At 45.5% G+C, this 16,620-nt stretch overlaps 1 protein-coding gene across 11 annotated transcripts in view; it reads right to left on the bottom strand.

Moving 5' to 3' along the window:
* Positions 1–635: 635 nt before the first annotated feature.
* The window catches only part of LOC124006706 (guanine nucleotide exchange factor VAV2-like), a 258,452-nt gene continuing 242,467 nt past the window's right edge, over positions 636–16,620 (bottom strand). For 2 of the 11 annotated variants that reach the window (XM_046316798.1, XM_046316801.1), the window contains 16 exons: positions 15,121–15,209; positions 14,869–15,001; positions 14,397–14,411; positions 13,850–13,959; positions 13,631–13,732; positions 8,171–8,259; positions 7,959–7,972; positions 7,748–7,769; positions 7,304–7,431; positions 7,088–7,159; positions 6,927–6,991; positions 5,927–6,043; positions 4,089–4,176; positions 3,838–3,979; positions 2,298–2,452; positions 636–2,053 (listed from right to left, as the gene is read on the bottom strand). In XM_046316798.1, coding sequence (XP_046172754.1) covers positions 2,006–2,053; positions 2,298–2,452; positions 3,838–3,979; positions 4,089–4,176; positions 5,927–6,043; positions 6,927–6,991; positions 7,088–7,159; positions 7,304–7,431; positions 7,748–7,769; positions 7,959–7,972; positions 8,171–8,259; positions 13,631–13,732; positions 13,850–13,959; positions 14,397–14,411; positions 14,869–15,001; positions 15,121–15,209 — 1,389 coding nt within the window. In that variant the 3' untranslated portion in view covers positions 636–2,005. The other 9 variants (XM_046316803.1, XM_046316804.1, XM_046316807.1 and 6 more) reach the window with 8 other exon arrangements.

The following is a 16,620-nucleotide window of genomic DNA, read 5'->3' as shown; positions in this document are numbered from 1 at the left end:
ACCACATGCAATGGGGTTTCTCCACTACACAAACAGTGACTAAGTAATCCCCCCCCCCTCCCCCCTAGCTAACAAGTACTCCTTCAATCCTAGATGGCAGGAGTTGTATTTGGGAGTTGTGGGCCTTTGGAATGCACACAGTCACATATGGTCAGAAACTCTTTCCTCTTCCACCACATCAGTCTTAGTTTGTCAGCCAACATCATTGTTTGAATCCTTCTGGTCAGTAGATTATTGTGGGTAGCCTACTTGGCAACTGACCTGGGATGGGACCAGGGTATATGGCAGCCATCTGTATCTTCTAATTAAATGCATGTGGTCATTCAGCCAATGATCCAGTGTAGCTGCACTGTTTTCCCTTGGAGCTAGAAAATGTATGACTGCATACAATATGTCCATATTGTGACACCTTCATATTATGTTCAGGTAGATCATCATAGTATTATGTTCAGGTAGATCATCATAGTATGATGTTCAGGTAGATCATCATAGTATGATGTTCAGGTAGATCATCATAGTATGATGTTCAGGTAGATCATCATAGTATGATGTTCAGGTAGATCATCATAGTATGATGTTCAGGTAGATCATCATAGTATGATGTTCAGGTAGATCATCATAGTATGATGTTGAGCTGCCATATTACTTCGCCAGTCACCAAATCAACAACATTTGATTTCAATTGTAAACTTGCTAAGGTCCCAGTACCATGTGTCCATTTGTAAAATAAGGCAAGGTACAAACAAACTGATAATACAAACATCTAGGTTAAAGTTCATGCGGACATTAATAAAAAGAGGTTGGCATTTGGCTTGAAAATAATTCAGGTTGGTCCAGTTTCCAGCAGGTAAATGTCTCGTTCAAAATCAAACAAAATAAAAACAACAAAAACATTGAACACCAAGATAGATTTTCAGTGCATTAAGTGGGTGTTGGACTGACTTAAAGTTTCCCTTTTTGCATCCTGTTGATTGTGAGGAGATCCCACAGACGTAAAGTGCTGAGACTGATGTGAACCTTCTATCTGTACACCCATTCTACCTAACATTACACCTTTCAGTGGGTCGCTGTGTTTTTTGGCTGCGACAGGGACCGTTAATTCCCCGACTCCAGTGCAATGTTTCTGAGGGCCACTGTCTGTCTTAAGTCGGCGAGGGGGACGAATGAATGAACTAACTCCCTTCTTGCACCAGTCACATAGAGTGTTGACGACTGGAGCAATCCCAAATGGTCCATCGCCCCCTTCTCTCTTCTTCTCCATCCATAGTCCACTGTGTAGTAGAGGATGGATGGGTAGAGCTCGACTGAAAGCTGGCGAATCCTGTGAGCATTGACCACACTTCAAAGGCAAGGGCAAGTGTGTGTGTGTGTGTGTGTGTGTGTGTGTGTGTGTGTGTGTGTGTGTGTGTGTGTGTGTGTGTGTGTGTGTGTGTGTGTGTGTGTGTGTGTGTGTGTGTGTGTGTGTGTGTGTGTGTGTGTGCGCGCGCAAGGCCATTTCTCCTTCCATCTCTCCTGTAAGCCTTCAAGGCATCGCCATGACAACTAAGGCAAAATCTTCCGGCAAAAAGACACAAACCTGTGTCTGGTTCTTTTTCTTTCTGTCTGCTGTGTTGCTAATCTCAACAACACACAATAATTGTTAGGATCTCTGTTAAATAAATTATCTATACATTATATTAGCCCCTCCCATAGACCTGCAACAAAGGAGGAGTCTATCTATGTAATAAAACTATAGGTTCCCAGTATCTGTATGTACTGTGTGTTGGGCCTCCATACAATTCCTCACAGAGATCAAACAGGACAAGATCTTACAAAAAAACAACATAAGCAAAGCCGATGCGTACAAGTAGGAAGAAAACCGGAGTAGAAACGTTGTTCACTGCAAAATCAGTATCCAGCAAAAAGTATTCCACATGGTGTTTCCCTGGAAACCAACTAGTCCTCTCTGAGGACTGTGGAGCGAGGTGGGACGTGATTGGACTGGGGCCGTGGTGACATCAGAGCCTCACTGAACTCCTTCTTCGTCAACGTACGTTGAGGGAAACCAGCCAATCTGAAATGTCAACAATGAGATCAGAAACTTGGAAAAAATCTAATACTGTAGCCTAAAGAAAAGCCTTCTAGATTTCAGTGAGGCAAATGCTAGATTAGACAACATTGTAGACTTCACTTTGCGGAAACCCTGTATATTAAGACTCTCTCATACCTGTGTAATTACACAGCAATTGCTATAGCAAGAACATTGTAATATCATGAATAACATCTCTTAAGCCCCTCCTATATTTGTTCTCTCTCACCCTGTCATTGGCCTCTCCCTTCCACCACCCCTGGTCTCCTCCAATCTTGCTGTAGATCTTGACGATGTCCCCTTCTCTGAGAGACAGCTCTCTCATGTCCCGTGCTGCAAAGTTGTACCTGGCCACCGCTGTGCTGACCACCCTCGGCGTGAATACTGCAGCAATGACATCAGAGCGAGTCCGTGGGATAACAGTGCAGAGAGACCAGACACATTGGTGGCCCACAGATAAAGATCGTGGGAGAGGGCACAACATTACCAGACAGTAGTGGAGATTAGGGTTGGAGGAGAGGATGGTGCAGGAGTCATACAGAGGAGATGGATTCTGCACCTTGATTCAAGTTGACTTTCTAAAGAAACCAGTTCATTCAATGCTCTACTCAATGATGGCACGGTGATGACACACAAAGATAAAGTCGCACATCCCATATGCTCCAAACAATGTAATGCACAGTGATGACACGTGACGACAGAGATGAGAACCTATGACAGCAGCTATGAAAGAGTACGGGATGAAAAGGGATGTGAAACGAGAGGAGAGGTGGCTTTGCTAGAGGGAAGAGGAACAAGAGCTGAAGAAAAGGGAGGAGAGAGTACCTGACCAGAAGGGGGCTGAGCTCTGAGAGGAGAAGTTTAGACCCTGAGGACTGAGGAAGGAGAAGTTGTAGGAAGCGCCAATGGCTGCTGAGACAGGCAGTGGAGGAGAGAACAAGAAAGACAGAAAGAGAGAGAGAGAAAGGAAATTCATTAGGGAGCGTGCAATGGCCACCTTGATCTCTGGCCAGCTAACACACCGGGCTTTGGACAGATAGTCCCCATGGGAGAAAAATAGAGGGAGAAAAACAATACTCCATTTCATACCCATGCCTCACACACTAAAAAAACAACCTTGACAAATGTCCAAGACACCAGAGGCGCTAAATCCTGCTCCTGGCCAGCCAGCCCCTATCCTCTGCCCTGAAGCACACCCCTTCCAACACCTCTAAACCACACACACACACGACACACACACGGCACACACACGCTCCCATTCATCTCTCCATCCATTTCCACACACTGACCAGAAAAATGGAGGGAGAAAAATGTGTTGTTTGTGCCAGATGGACCTGGCTGGAGAGGGAGAAAGACTATGTGGGAGGCTGGCCAGAGCAGAGAGCAGAGCCAAATCATTTATTACACATCTAATGATGGAGAGTGTTCAACAGAGCCTATTCAGCTGGCCAGCCAGCCAGCTCAGGGCCTGAGACAGCTGCCAGGAGCCCCAGCCCAGCCTTCCCCCCTCACTCTCTCTTTGGCGGGTTGGTTAGGTCAGGGGAAGTGGTGACTCTGGGAGGGACCGAGCCCTGCAGGATGACTGGCCTGGCTTGGTGTCTCCTGTTCTGGGAGGAGAGGGGCGGGAGGAGAAACAAACCGGCAGCCTGTCCCTGTCAGTTAATTCTGTGCCCATAGCCCTGCACACTCTGTAAGAATGCATGCACTAACTCTGAGTAGGGATGTCTGTATTGTCAGAGAGTAGAGGAAGAGGGAGGAAGAAGGCTCACCAGGGATGGGCTCACCTGGAGAGCGGGTGCTGGCCCGCGACGCCGGCCCCCGTTCTTTAGATTTGTAGGGATATCGTAAAGTCGTGTCTAGCAGCTTGAAACTCTCCTTCAGCGAATGAGACTGATAGTACTCCACCAACTCCTGTCAGACGAAACACAAGAGGAAGAAGCAATAGGGTCCTTCATTAATCATATAAGCATTAGAAGTAGTAAGGGGACATTATGTGATTGATTGATGAAAGCTATATTACCAGTAGACTCTCAAACTTCTTAGCCTCAGTGATGTGGATCCAGCTGTCTTTCTCAATGACTTTAATGTGCTTCACTTCCTCATTGAACCTGTCGGAAACAAAAGTACTGCAGTGACTAGAGAGGAATCACAGGATAGGGAACGCTACCTCTAAAGGCATCCCAAACTGTATGACAACTTCCTGACAATAATGTACAGTCGTGGCCAAATATGACACAAATATTAATTTTCACAAAGTCTGCTGCCTCAGTTTGTATGATTGAGTGACCAGATTAATTGCAATTAATTGCAAAGTCCCTCTTTGCCATGCAAATGAACTGATTCCCCCCAAAACATTTCCACTGCATTTCAGCCCTGCCACAAAAGGACCAGCTGACATCATGTCAGTGATTCTCTCGTTAACACAGGTGTGAGTGTTGACGAGGACAAGGCTGGAGATCACTCTGTCATGCTGGTTGAGTTTGTATAACAGACTGGAAGCTTGGAGGGGGTGCTTGGAATCATTGTTCTTCCTCTGTCAATCATGGTTACCTGCAAGTAAACACGTGCCGTCATCATTGCTTTGCAAAAAAAGGACTTCACAGGCAAGGATATTGCTGCCAGTAAGATTACACCTAAATCAACCATTTACCGGATCATCAAGAACTTCAAGGAGAGCAGTTCAATTGTTGTGAAGAAGGTTTCAGGGCGCCCAAGAAAGTTCAGTAAGTGCCAGGACCGTCTCCTGAAGTTGATTCAGCTGCAGGATCGGGGCACCACCAGTACAGAGCTTGCTCAGGAATGGCAGCAGGCAGGTGAGAGTGCATCTGCACGCACAGTGAGGTGAAGACTTTTGTAGGATGGCCTGGTGTCAAGAAGGGCAGCAAAGAAGCCACTTCTCTCCAGGGAAAACATCAGGGACAGACTGATATTCTGCAAAAGGTACAGGGATTGGACTGCTGAGGACTGGAGTAAAGTCATTTTCTCTGATGAATCCCTGTTCCGATTGTTTGGGGCATCCGGAAAAAAGCTTGTCCGGAGAAGACAAGGTGAGCGCTACCATCAGTCCTGTGTCATGCCAACAGTAAAGCATCCTGAGACCATTCATGTGTGGGGTTGCTTCTCAGCCAAGGGAGTGGGCTCACTCACAATTTTGCCTAAGAACACAGCCATGAATAAATAATGGTACCAACACATCCTCCGAGAGCAACTTCTCCCAACCATCCAGGAACAGTTTGGTGATGAACAATGCCTTTTCCAGCACCTTGCCATAAGGCAAAAGTGATAACTAAGTGGATCGGGGAACAAAACATTGATATTGTGGGTCCATGGCCAGGAAACTCCCCAGACCTTAATCCCATTGAGAACTTGTGGTCAATCCTCAAGAGGCGGGTGGACAAACAAAATCCCTCAAATTCTGACAAACTCCAAACATTGATTATGCAAGAATGGGCTGCCATCAGTCAGGATGTGGCCCAGAAGTTAATTGACAGCATGCCAGGGTGGATTGTAGAGGTCTTGAAAAAGAAGGGTCAACACTGCAGATATTGACTCTTTGCATCAACTTCATGTAATTGTCAATAAAAGCCTTTGACACTTATGAAATGCTTGTAATTATACTTCAGTTTTCCATAGTAAGATCTGACAAAATATCTAAAGACACTGAAGCAGCAGACTTTGTGAAAATTCATATTTGTGTCATTCTCAAAACTTTTGGCCACGACTGTACACTACAAAGTCATTCAATAAATTGACTTGCACTATAAAGTACGCAAAGGAATGGAGGTTTGGTAGTGTTAGAGATACAGAGAAGTCTCCTGTTATTTACCTTTCTTCGGGCAAATGGTAAACAACACTCACTTGATGCTGATGGCGAACCTCTCTGCCTCAGCAGTCCTCTCTCTGATCAGGTATGTTCCACTGCTGTGGGACTTCAACAGGTTGTCAGCCTGTGTCCGCTCCATGTTGCCAGCAAACCTGACGGGACATTGAGGGGGAACACAGGTCCTTGAAGGACTACAGATACACATAGTAATACACCGTCCTAGCATAGTAATACACCGTCATAGCATAGTAATACACCGTCCTAGCATAGTAATACACCGTCCTAGCATAGTAATACACCGTTCTAGCATAATAATACACCGTCCTAGCATAGTAATACACCGTCATAGCATAGTAATACACCGTCCTAGCATAGTAATACACCGTCCTAGCATAGTAATACACCGTCCTAGCATAATAATACACCGTTCTAGCATAGTAATACACCGTCCTAGCATAGTAATACACCGTCCTAGCATAGTAATACACCGTCCTAGCATAGTAATACACCGTCCTAGCATAGTAATACACCGTCCTAGCATATTAATACACCGTCCTAGCATAGTAATACAAGGTCCTAGCATAGTAATACACCGTCCTAGCATAGTAATACACCGTCCTAGCATAGTAATACACCGTCCTAGCATAGTAATACACCGTCCTAGCATAGTAATACACCGTCCTAGCATAGTAATACACCGTCCTAGCATGGTAATACACCGTCCTAGCATAGTAATACACCGTCCTAGCATAGTAATATCCTGTCTTAACATAGTAATACACTGACTTAACATAGTAATACACTGTCTAACAAAGTAATACACTGTCTTAATGTAGTAATACACTGTCTTAACATAGTAATGCTCTGTCTTAACATAGTAATGCACTGTCTTAACATAATACCACAGTAATACAATTGATTTACTGCAGAGAAATAAGAAGATAGTACTTTCAAACTACACTGAATCATAATTTCAAAATGAGGACATCCAAACTTTTGAAACATGTATGATGTATCCAAGGTGAAGGGTCATACCAGGGGTATCCATAGTAGTCTGTTTCCCTTGAGGGCTGCCGGCTGGGGAAGGACTGGAACAAAGGCTGTGGTGATAACAACAAAATCAGCGTTAGAGAGTTCATAAATAGAGTAAAATCATTAGTGAGTGAATTAATGTGTATGTTTGAGGGGTATTTTACCTTGGGGTCCAAACAAGGCTTTACACAGTTGTTAGGAAAGAAGCCACTCTTCTGGGTTTGGATAAGCTTTCCCTGGGAAAGAGACACTAGGTGTTGATATACAACAACTCTGCTGCTATGGATGGATATAGGATAATGATATGAATGTTCCTCAGAATGTGTATGTTAGGTGATAACCTATAGTCACTATTTATAGGGGGGAGGGAGTGATTTTACCTCCCACCAGGTGGTGTCAGGTTCCCCCTTCAGCAGCTCGATGAAGTCCCCTGTCTGGAAGGAGAGTGGAGTCTTCCCCGGAGGAACAGGCGTCCCATGATAGTTCCTTACTGCTACCATCTTCGGGCCTGAAGTCAGGATCAAATGCATTCTGTAAGATAAACTAAACACTCTTCCAATGGGCTATGAAGACTATACAGAATTCTCCATATACATCTCAACACTTCCATCGCTTGTATTAGTCTACTCAATCAGCGCTTGCATTGTAGTCTTCCACTAGATGGAAGCAGAGAGCTGTAGCTCTAATCCACCTTCCAAACAACTTCAAATTAGTTTGACAGCTTGAGAGCAATCTTTGTCGAAGTCTGCTGTACATTGTTTTGATTTCTGACTGAGTAACATTACACTGTGCTGTGTGACTTCCTGTATACACAGCATTCCTACCTGATGACGGTAGTCCGAGGTCCTGAAAAAGGAAAAATCAGCACATAACAGGGTCAAGATAAGGGAGTTATAGCGTGAGGATGCTACACAACCAAACAGATGTATCAATCATTTATTTAAAAAAACAGCAATATGAGAACTTCTTCATGATACATTAGATTGCATTTTTCGAAAGGTGAATGTCTAAGAAGCGGGGGGTGGGGACACTCACCGTGTCGAGTGGATCTGAAAAAAATGAGAGAGAAAGAGAAAGGATGAGGAAGAGCAGGAGCAGTCGGTCAACAAAATGTTACAACTCAGTATTTATTCATGTCCCATTGGACAGTCTATCGAGGGAGACTTGTCAGTAACACTTCACATGGAGTTACCTGTGTAGTTCCACTGTAATGTATAGTACTGGAGTTGAGTGTAAAGTAAACCTACTGATTTTGCAGATGGTGATGCACTCTAGACACTCTTTATGAGCTCCAGTCCCACAGCGGGAACAGTAGTACCCCTGGTAGAAGATCCCCCTGGAGACACAGACAGTGTGGGGGGGGGGGTAAGGGGTGAGGAAAAGACAGACACTGACAAGCCAATCATGCACAGAATCATTCCTGACCAGCTAGGACCTGTCTTTATCTAAACACTACTCTAAATAGAATATACTGTGCAACATGCACCATATGGGATGCTGTGCATTTGGAAAGTATTCAGACCCCTTGACTTTTCCTACATTTTGTTACGTTACAGCCTTATTCTAAAATTGATCACATTGTCTTTTCCCCCTCTTCAATCTACACACAATACACCATATAGATAAAGCAAAAACAGGTTTTATACATTTTCGCTAAGTTATAAAAAAAACTGATATATCACATTTCAAATCAAATCAAATTGTATTAGTCACATGCGCCGAATACAACAACAGTAGACCAACAGTAGTGAAATGCTTACTTCCAAGCCCCTAACCAACAATGTAGTTCGAAAAAATATGGATAAGAATAAGGAATAAAAGTAACAAGTATTTAAAGAGCAGCAGTAAAGTAACAATAGTGAGACCATATACAGTGGGGTACCGGTACAGAGTCAATGTGCGGGGGAACCGGTTAGTTGAGGTAATATGTACAGGTAGAGTACAGGTAGCAGCAGTGTAAAAGAGGGGAAAACAAATAGCCATTAGCCGTCTGGGTAGCCATTCGATTGGGTGTTCAGGAGACTTATGGCTAGGGAATAGAAGCTGTTAAGAAGCCTCTTGGACCTAGACTTGGTGCTCCGGTACTGCTTGCCATGCGGTAGCAGAGTGAACAGTCTATGACTAGGGTGGCTGGAGTCTTTAACAATTTTTGGGGCTTTCCTCTGACACTGCTTCGTATAGAGGTCCTGGATGGCAGGAAGCTTGGCCCCAGTGATGTACTGGGCCGTTCGCACTACCCTCTGCTGTGCCTTGCGGTAGGAGGCTGAGCAGTTGCCATACCAGGCAGTGATGCAACCATGCTCTCGATGGTGCAGCTGTAGAAACTTCTGAGGATCTGAGGACCCATGCCAAATCTTTTCAGTCTCCTGAGGGGGAATAGGTTTTGTCGTACCCTATTCACAAAGGGCACGTCTTGGTGTGCTTGGACCATGTTAGTTTGTTGGTGATGTGGACACCAAGGAACTTGAAGCTCTCAACCTGCTCCACTGCAGCCCCATCGATGAGAATGGGGGCGTGCTCTGTCCTCTTTTTCCTGTAGTCCTCAATCATCTACTTTGTCTTGATCACGTTGAGGAATAGGTTGTTATCCTGGCACCACACGGCCAGGTCCCTATGGGCTGTTTCATTGCTGTCGGTGATCAGGCCCACCACTGTTGTGTCATCGGCAAACTTAATGATGGTGTTGGAGTTGTGACTGGCCGTGCAGTCATGAGTGAACAGGGAGTACAGGAGGAGACTGAGCACGCACCCCTGAGGGGCCCCTGTGTTGAGAATGAGCGTGGCGGATGTGTTGTTACCTACCCTTACCACCTGGGGGCGGCTTGTCATGAAGTCCAGGATCCAGTTGCAGAGGGAGGTGTTTAGTCCCAGGGTCCTTAGAATTATTGATGAGCTTTGAGGGCACAATGGTGTTGAACGCTGAGCTGTAGTCAATGAATAGCATTCTCACATAGGTGTTCCTTTTGTCCAAATGGGAAAGGCCAGTGTGGAGTGCAATAAAGATTGCATCCTCTGTGGATCTGTTGGGGAGGTATGCAAAATGGAGTGGGTCTAGGGTTTCTGGGATAATGGTGTTGATGTCAGCCATGACCAGCCTTTCAAAGCACTTCATGGCTACGGGTCAGTAGACATTTAGGCAGGTTACCATAGTGTTCTTGGGCACAGGCACCATGGTGGTCTGCTTAAAACATGTTGGTATTACAGACTCGGACAGGGAGAGGTTGACAATGTCAGTGAAGACACTTGCCAGTTGGTCAGCGCATGCTCGCAGTACATGTCCTGGTAATCCATCTGGCCCCGCAGCCTTGTAAATGATGACCTGTTTAAAAGTCTTATTCGCATCGGCTGCGGAGAGCGTGATCCCACACTCTTCTGGAACAGCTGTTGCTCTCATGCATGTTTCAGTGTTATTTGCCTCGAAGCGAGCATGGAAGTAGTTTAGCGCGTCTGGTAGGCTCATGTCACTGGGCAGCTCTCGGCTGTGCTTCCCTTTGTAGTCTGTAATGGTTTGCAAGCCCGACGCCCGACGAGCATCAGAGCCGGTGTAGTACGATTCGATTTAGTCCTGTATTGACGCTTTGCCTGTTTGATGGTTCGTCGGGGGCATAGCGGGATTTCTTATAAGCTTCTGGGTTAGAGTCCCGCTCCTTGAAAGCAGCAGCTCTAGCCTTTAGCTCAGTGCGGATGTTGCCTGTAATCCATGGCTTCTGGTTGGTGTATGTACGTACGATCACCATGGGGACGACGTCATCGATGCACTTATTGATGAAGCCAATGACTGATGTGGTGTACTCCTCGATGCCATTGGGGGAATCCCAGAACATATTCCAGTCTGTGCTAGCAAAACAGTACTGTAGCTTAGCATCTGCTTCATCTGACCACTTTTTATTGATCTAATCACTGGTGCTTCCTGCTTAAATTTTTGCTCGTAAGCAAGAATCAGAAGGATAGAATTATGATCATATTTGCCAAATGGAGGGCGAGGGAGAGCTGTGTATGCGTCTCTGTGTGTGGAGTAAAGGTGGTCCAGAGTTTTTCCCCCTCTGGTTGCACATTTAACATGCTGATAGAAATTTGGTAAAACGGATTTAAGTTTCCCTGCAATAAAGTCCTCGGCCACTAGGAGCGCCGCCGCTGGATGAGTGTTTTCCTGTTTACTTATGGCCGTATACAGCTCAATCAATGCTGCTTTAGTGCCAGCCTCTGTCTGTGGTGGTATGTAGACAGCTACGAAAATACAGATGAACTCTCTAGGTAGATAGTGTGGTCTACAGCTTATCATGAGATACTCTACCTCAGACGAGCAATAACTCGAGATTTCCTTAGATATTGTGCACCAGCTGTTAAATACAAAAATACAATGTCCGCCGCCCCTTGTCTTAACAGACGCCGCTGTTCTGTCCTGCCGATACAGCGTATAACCAGCCAGCTGTATGTTGATAATGTCGTCGTTCAATCACGACTCAGTGAAGCATAAGATATTACCATTTTGAATGTCCGGTTTGTAGTTTAATCTTCCGCGTAGGTCATCAATTTTACTCTCCAAAGAGTGTACGTTTGCTAGCAGAATGGAAGGAAGTGGGGGTTTATTCGATCGCCTACGAATTCTCAGAAGGCCGCCTGCCCTCTGGCCCCTTTTTCTCCGTCTCCTCTTCACGCAAATCATGGGGATCTGGGCCTGTTCCCGAGAAAGCAGTATATCATTCGAGTCGGGCTCATCAGACTCGTTAAAGGAAAAAAAGGATTCTGCCATTCCGTGGTGAGTAATCGCAGTCCTGATGTTCAGACGTTCTTTTCAGTCATAAGAGACGGTAGCAGCAACATTATGTACAAAATAAGTAAAAACATAAGTTACAAACAACGCAAACAAACAAAAAAACACAATCGGTTGGGGACACGTAAAATGTCAGCCTTCTTCTCCGCGCCATTGTTACTGAGGTACATTTACAAGTATTCAGACACTTTACTCAGCACTTTGTTGAAGCACTTTTGGCAGTGATTACAGCCTCAAATCTTCTTGGGTATGACGCTACAAATGTGGCACACCTGTATTTGGGGAGGTTCTCCCATTGTTCTCTGCAGATCCTCTCAAGCTCTGTCAGTTAGGATGGGGAGCGTCGCTGCACAGCTATTTTCAGGTCTCTCCAGAGATGTTTGATCGGCTTCAAGTCCTTGGCTCTGGCTGGGCCACTCAAGGACATTCTGAGACTTCCCGAAGCCACTCCTGCGTTGTTGTCTTGGCTGTGTGCTTAGGGTTGTTGTCCTGTTGGAAGGTGAACCTTCACCCCAGTCTGAGGTCCTGAGCGCTCTGGAGCAGGTTTTCATCAAGGATCTCTCTGTACTTTGCTCCGTTCATATTTCCCTCGATCCTGACGAGTCTCCCAGTCCCTGCCGCTGAAAGACATCTCCACAGCATGGTGCTGCCATCACCATGTTTCTAATGGTCTGAGAGTCTTTAGATGCCTTTTGGCAAACTCCAAGTAGGTCGTCATGTGCCCTTTACTGAGGAGTTGCTTCCGTCTGGCCACTCTACCATAAAGGCCTGATTGGTGGAGTGCTGCAGAGATGATTGTCCTTCTGGAAGGTTCTCCTATTTCCACAGCGAAACTGCTCTGACATGTAGTGTCAAATGTTGGACCTTATATAGACAGCTGTGTGCCTTTCCAAATCCTTTCCAATCAATTGAATTTACCACAGGTGAACTCCAGTCAATTTGTAGAAACATCTGAAGGATTGATCAATAAAAACATGATGCACCTGAGCTCAATTATGAGTCTCATAGAAAATGGGTTGAATACTTATGTAAATGAGGTATTTCTGGGGGGGGGGTAATCAATCTGCTTTGACATTATGGGTTATTGTGTGTAGATTGATGAAAAAAAACTAATAATTGAATCCATTTTAGAATATGGCTGTAATATAACTAAATGTGGAAGAGGTCAAAGGTTCTGAACACTTTCCGAATGCACTATACACTACTCTTACAAAAGCTTCAGGTTTGATGCCTGGGTGGACAAACACTGTCTATTTGTGTTAACTGACTGTCACTGTGAATAAAAGCCCCCGCTAAAATAGCCATAAATCCAATGTACTACATCCACCGTAAGCGTTCCACTCTTTTTTTCAGGCCACACAATCAAGTGGATTACGTTCTACATTATGTAAAATACGGCACGTGTATGCTCTGCAGTGTATACGCTGTCATGTCCAATAGCCAGCACCATACATCAGACTAAAACACTGGGGCTACTGATGAAATTAGCAGTTAGCAGCTAGAGGTAGCAGCACACTGGTCCCTTCCACAGCACGGGGTGGGAATTTAGGTCAGCGTTGCTACTATGTCGTTTTTGGGTCAATACATTGCATGGAGTGTAGAGTGTAGACAGCCACTGTAGTAGAAGTCAGAAGAGTGCACAGCATAGCGCTGGAGCTGCACTCACATTGTCAACTTAGATGCAGGCCTACTGTAATGGTTGGCTTTTAGAGTGTTTCCGTGGGTGTTCTAGCTGTCAGTCAAATCAAAAAGACTCAAAGGCTGAGTGATTTGTCATTCAGGGAGTTTAGACAGGCTGGCAAGCTCAACAGACTGAATATCAAAGTAAGTGTGGAGCGGCAGTAAGTACCACTAACATCCCTTTAGAAAACAGTGCTGTCAACTAAGTGCATGACAAGGCCCGGGACATGGGAGGAGCCCTGCGGCTGGTCACCTCAGCAGCATCTTGCAAGCTCGGCAGTTGGTGTTCTTCTCAAACGTGTGCATCTGGAAGTTGTGCTGATTGGCCGTGGCTTTCTCCGGCTTGATGTTTGACCTTTGGGATTGGAGGAAACATACATGATACATAGTGAGTGTTAATGAAATGGATCTGATTAGTCTGAAAGATCCACTCGGCTGCATGCTGCTTCTATAGGCCTACTACTGTACCCACATGGCCATCTCAAACTGCTCCATCCATTTCCTCTTGGTGTCCTCTGTTTTACAGAAGAACTGAAAGCCCTGCTTGCCTTGCAGGTGGATCAGGTAGAAGCCATAGGACCACTGCATAGAGAGAGAGAATGAAGAAAGGACGGTCGAGAGAAAGAAATATGGAGGTAGATGGAGAGAGTAGTGGGGGAGAGACGAGGAGGATTGTAACAAATTGCACTTTCTATAGCCTACACATTCCCTTTGGAGCTAACCAAGAGACAGTGTTCACTCATGGCAATGCATCTGACAAAAGGTTAAGAGAATCACATAGCCAGTGGGTGCACATGCAATCATAGCATGACACCCAACACACACACACACACACACACACACACACACACACACACACACACACACACACACACACACACACACACACACACACACACACACACACACACACACACACACACACACACACACACACACACACACACACACACACACACACACACACACACACACACAGGCTGCTATGAGAAGATGAGTTAAGGGTTGCTTCAGCTTACCATTTTTCCACTGGACTGGTATGCATGCAAAGAGAAACACAACAGAGAAGACCCAGTTACACACACGACCACACATGCACACGACCACACATGCACACGGCCACACATGCACACGGCCACACATGCACACGACCACACATGCACACGACCACACATGCACACGACCACACATGCACACGACCACACATGCAGATTCAAAAGAATGCTTAGATTGGTGGAAGATGCACACGCCCTGTATTGTAAATGACCTTCATTGCATTTACATGTTCTGCAGAGCACAGGCCGGCACAACGCACACAGATCGGACACTTCAATGCATTACCAGTGAGCCTGCTTATCTGAAGTGACCGTCACCACAGTGCTACCTCAAGGACACCATTTGTAATGATTGCTAAGACATTGCATAACCTGGACTGAGTGTGTCTCTTCAGCGGGGTGTTGGGAGAAATCGCAGCGCAAGGCTGCTGCCTACCTTCTTCACGTCCCTGTTGTTCATGGGGTCGTCGGACATTTTGTATGACTGCAGCTCAATGATCTCTTTCAGTTCATAGCAGTAGCCTTTCCGCTTGCACACAATGACCACTTTATCGAACAGGAATATGTACCTTGGAAAGGGAACCGTAGAACATCAGTTAGAGTTCTGAACGCATGTGTAAGAAAGGCTGTTAATCACATCGCACACATTCAGTAGGTCTGAATTTGATAGTGAAGCTTGACTCCTCACCGGTCCTGCTTAGTTCGGTTAACTATGGAGGACACCTTGAGCTCTCCGTCTATCTTTGGTCTGCCATACTCCTCCAGTTTGACCTGCTGCTTGGGTCACATATACACATGCCTGGATTAAAGCTGGAATCCGCAGTTCGAAAGCAGTTAAAAAGCGGGCACCCTGCCACTGATCTCTCAAAATCATAGACAAAGCTATAGATATAAGGAATGACAGTCCACGATATCAAAATGATCGTTTTAACCATGTTTTGAGGTTACACAGCGTTTGTTTACATATACCTTGTTTAAGGAGTAAAACACGCAGATATTTTGGTTATGATGGGGTATGACAAATGCTCCTGAAGCAACAGGAAGTTACATTCTTGACGAATCATTGGATAGATATCCTTCATTTAAGGTGTCTAAAAACAGATGTAGCCAATGCTGTTTATTTCAGTGCCGAATACGAGTGGTGGTACTAACCGACGGTTAAGAACAGCACATTGTTGTCTGCTTTACGCAATCGTATGAATTATTCATCGAACCTAGTGGAATCTCAATGAATACATTTAGCCATCGACCGAGGTACTGGACTGATTTATGATATATTAAACGTCAAGATGTCAAAATGGGTAATGTGAGTCATCATTTTATTCTGCTACCATAACATTATGACATTCATGACTCTTTCACTAGTGGCTGTACGGCCCCCGTCAGGCTGTGTTGGCTCCACCAATGACCTCATGTCAGTGATACAATGAGCATACGTGCAAGGACAGACAGACTGACAAGACAGTCAGTGCATCTAAAATAGCAGCCCGTGGCTGTCTCTTGAGGCTTCATCTAAAGCCCGTATCAAGGCCAAATAGAAGGCGTCTGCTGTTAGACTAAACACTGCCTTGTACGGCACATTTGAGTTTGGGATTCGTTGAGACTTAAAAAGATTCTCTGCTCACACTCCGGAAGGATAAATTATTTATGAGACGTGATAATTGCAGATGAGTGCGACAAGTGGAAGCGAGGGATGCGCAAGCGGAGAGAGGAGAGATTGAGAGAGAGACAGAGAGAGAGAGAGACAGAGAGAGGAGAGATTGAGAGAGAGAAAGAGAGAGAGACATATTGTAAACAAACACCACTGTAAACACAACCTATAACACAACCTATCCTATGTTTATTTATTTTCCCTTTTGTACTTTAACTATCTGCACATAGGCCTCCCGAGTGGCACAATGGTCTATGGCACTGCAGTGCTTGAGGCGTCACTACAGATACAGGTTTGATCCCAGGCTGTGTCGCAGCCAGCCGCTACCGGAAGACCCATGAGACGGCACAGTTGTCCCAGTGTCGTCCGGGTTAGGGGAGGGGTTTGGTCGGCCAAGATATCCGTGTCCCATCACGCTCTAGCGACTTCTGTGGCAGGCCGGGCGAATGCACACTGACACGGTCGCCATTTATTCAGTGTTTCCTCCGACACATTGGTGCGGCTGGCTTCCCTGGTTATGCGAGCAGTGTGTCAAGA

Source organism: Oncorhynchus gorbuscha, linkage group LG20 (assembly GCF_021184085.1).
Source record: "Oncorhynchus gorbuscha isolate QuinsamMale2020 ecotype Even-year linkage group LG20, OgorEven_v1.0, whole genome shotgun sequence".
Taxonomy (NCBI): Eukaryota; Metazoa; Chordata; class Actinopteri; order Salmoniformes; family Salmonidae; genus Oncorhynchus; species Oncorhynchus gorbuscha.
This window is presented reverse-complemented; position numbering and strand designations above follow the sequence as displayed.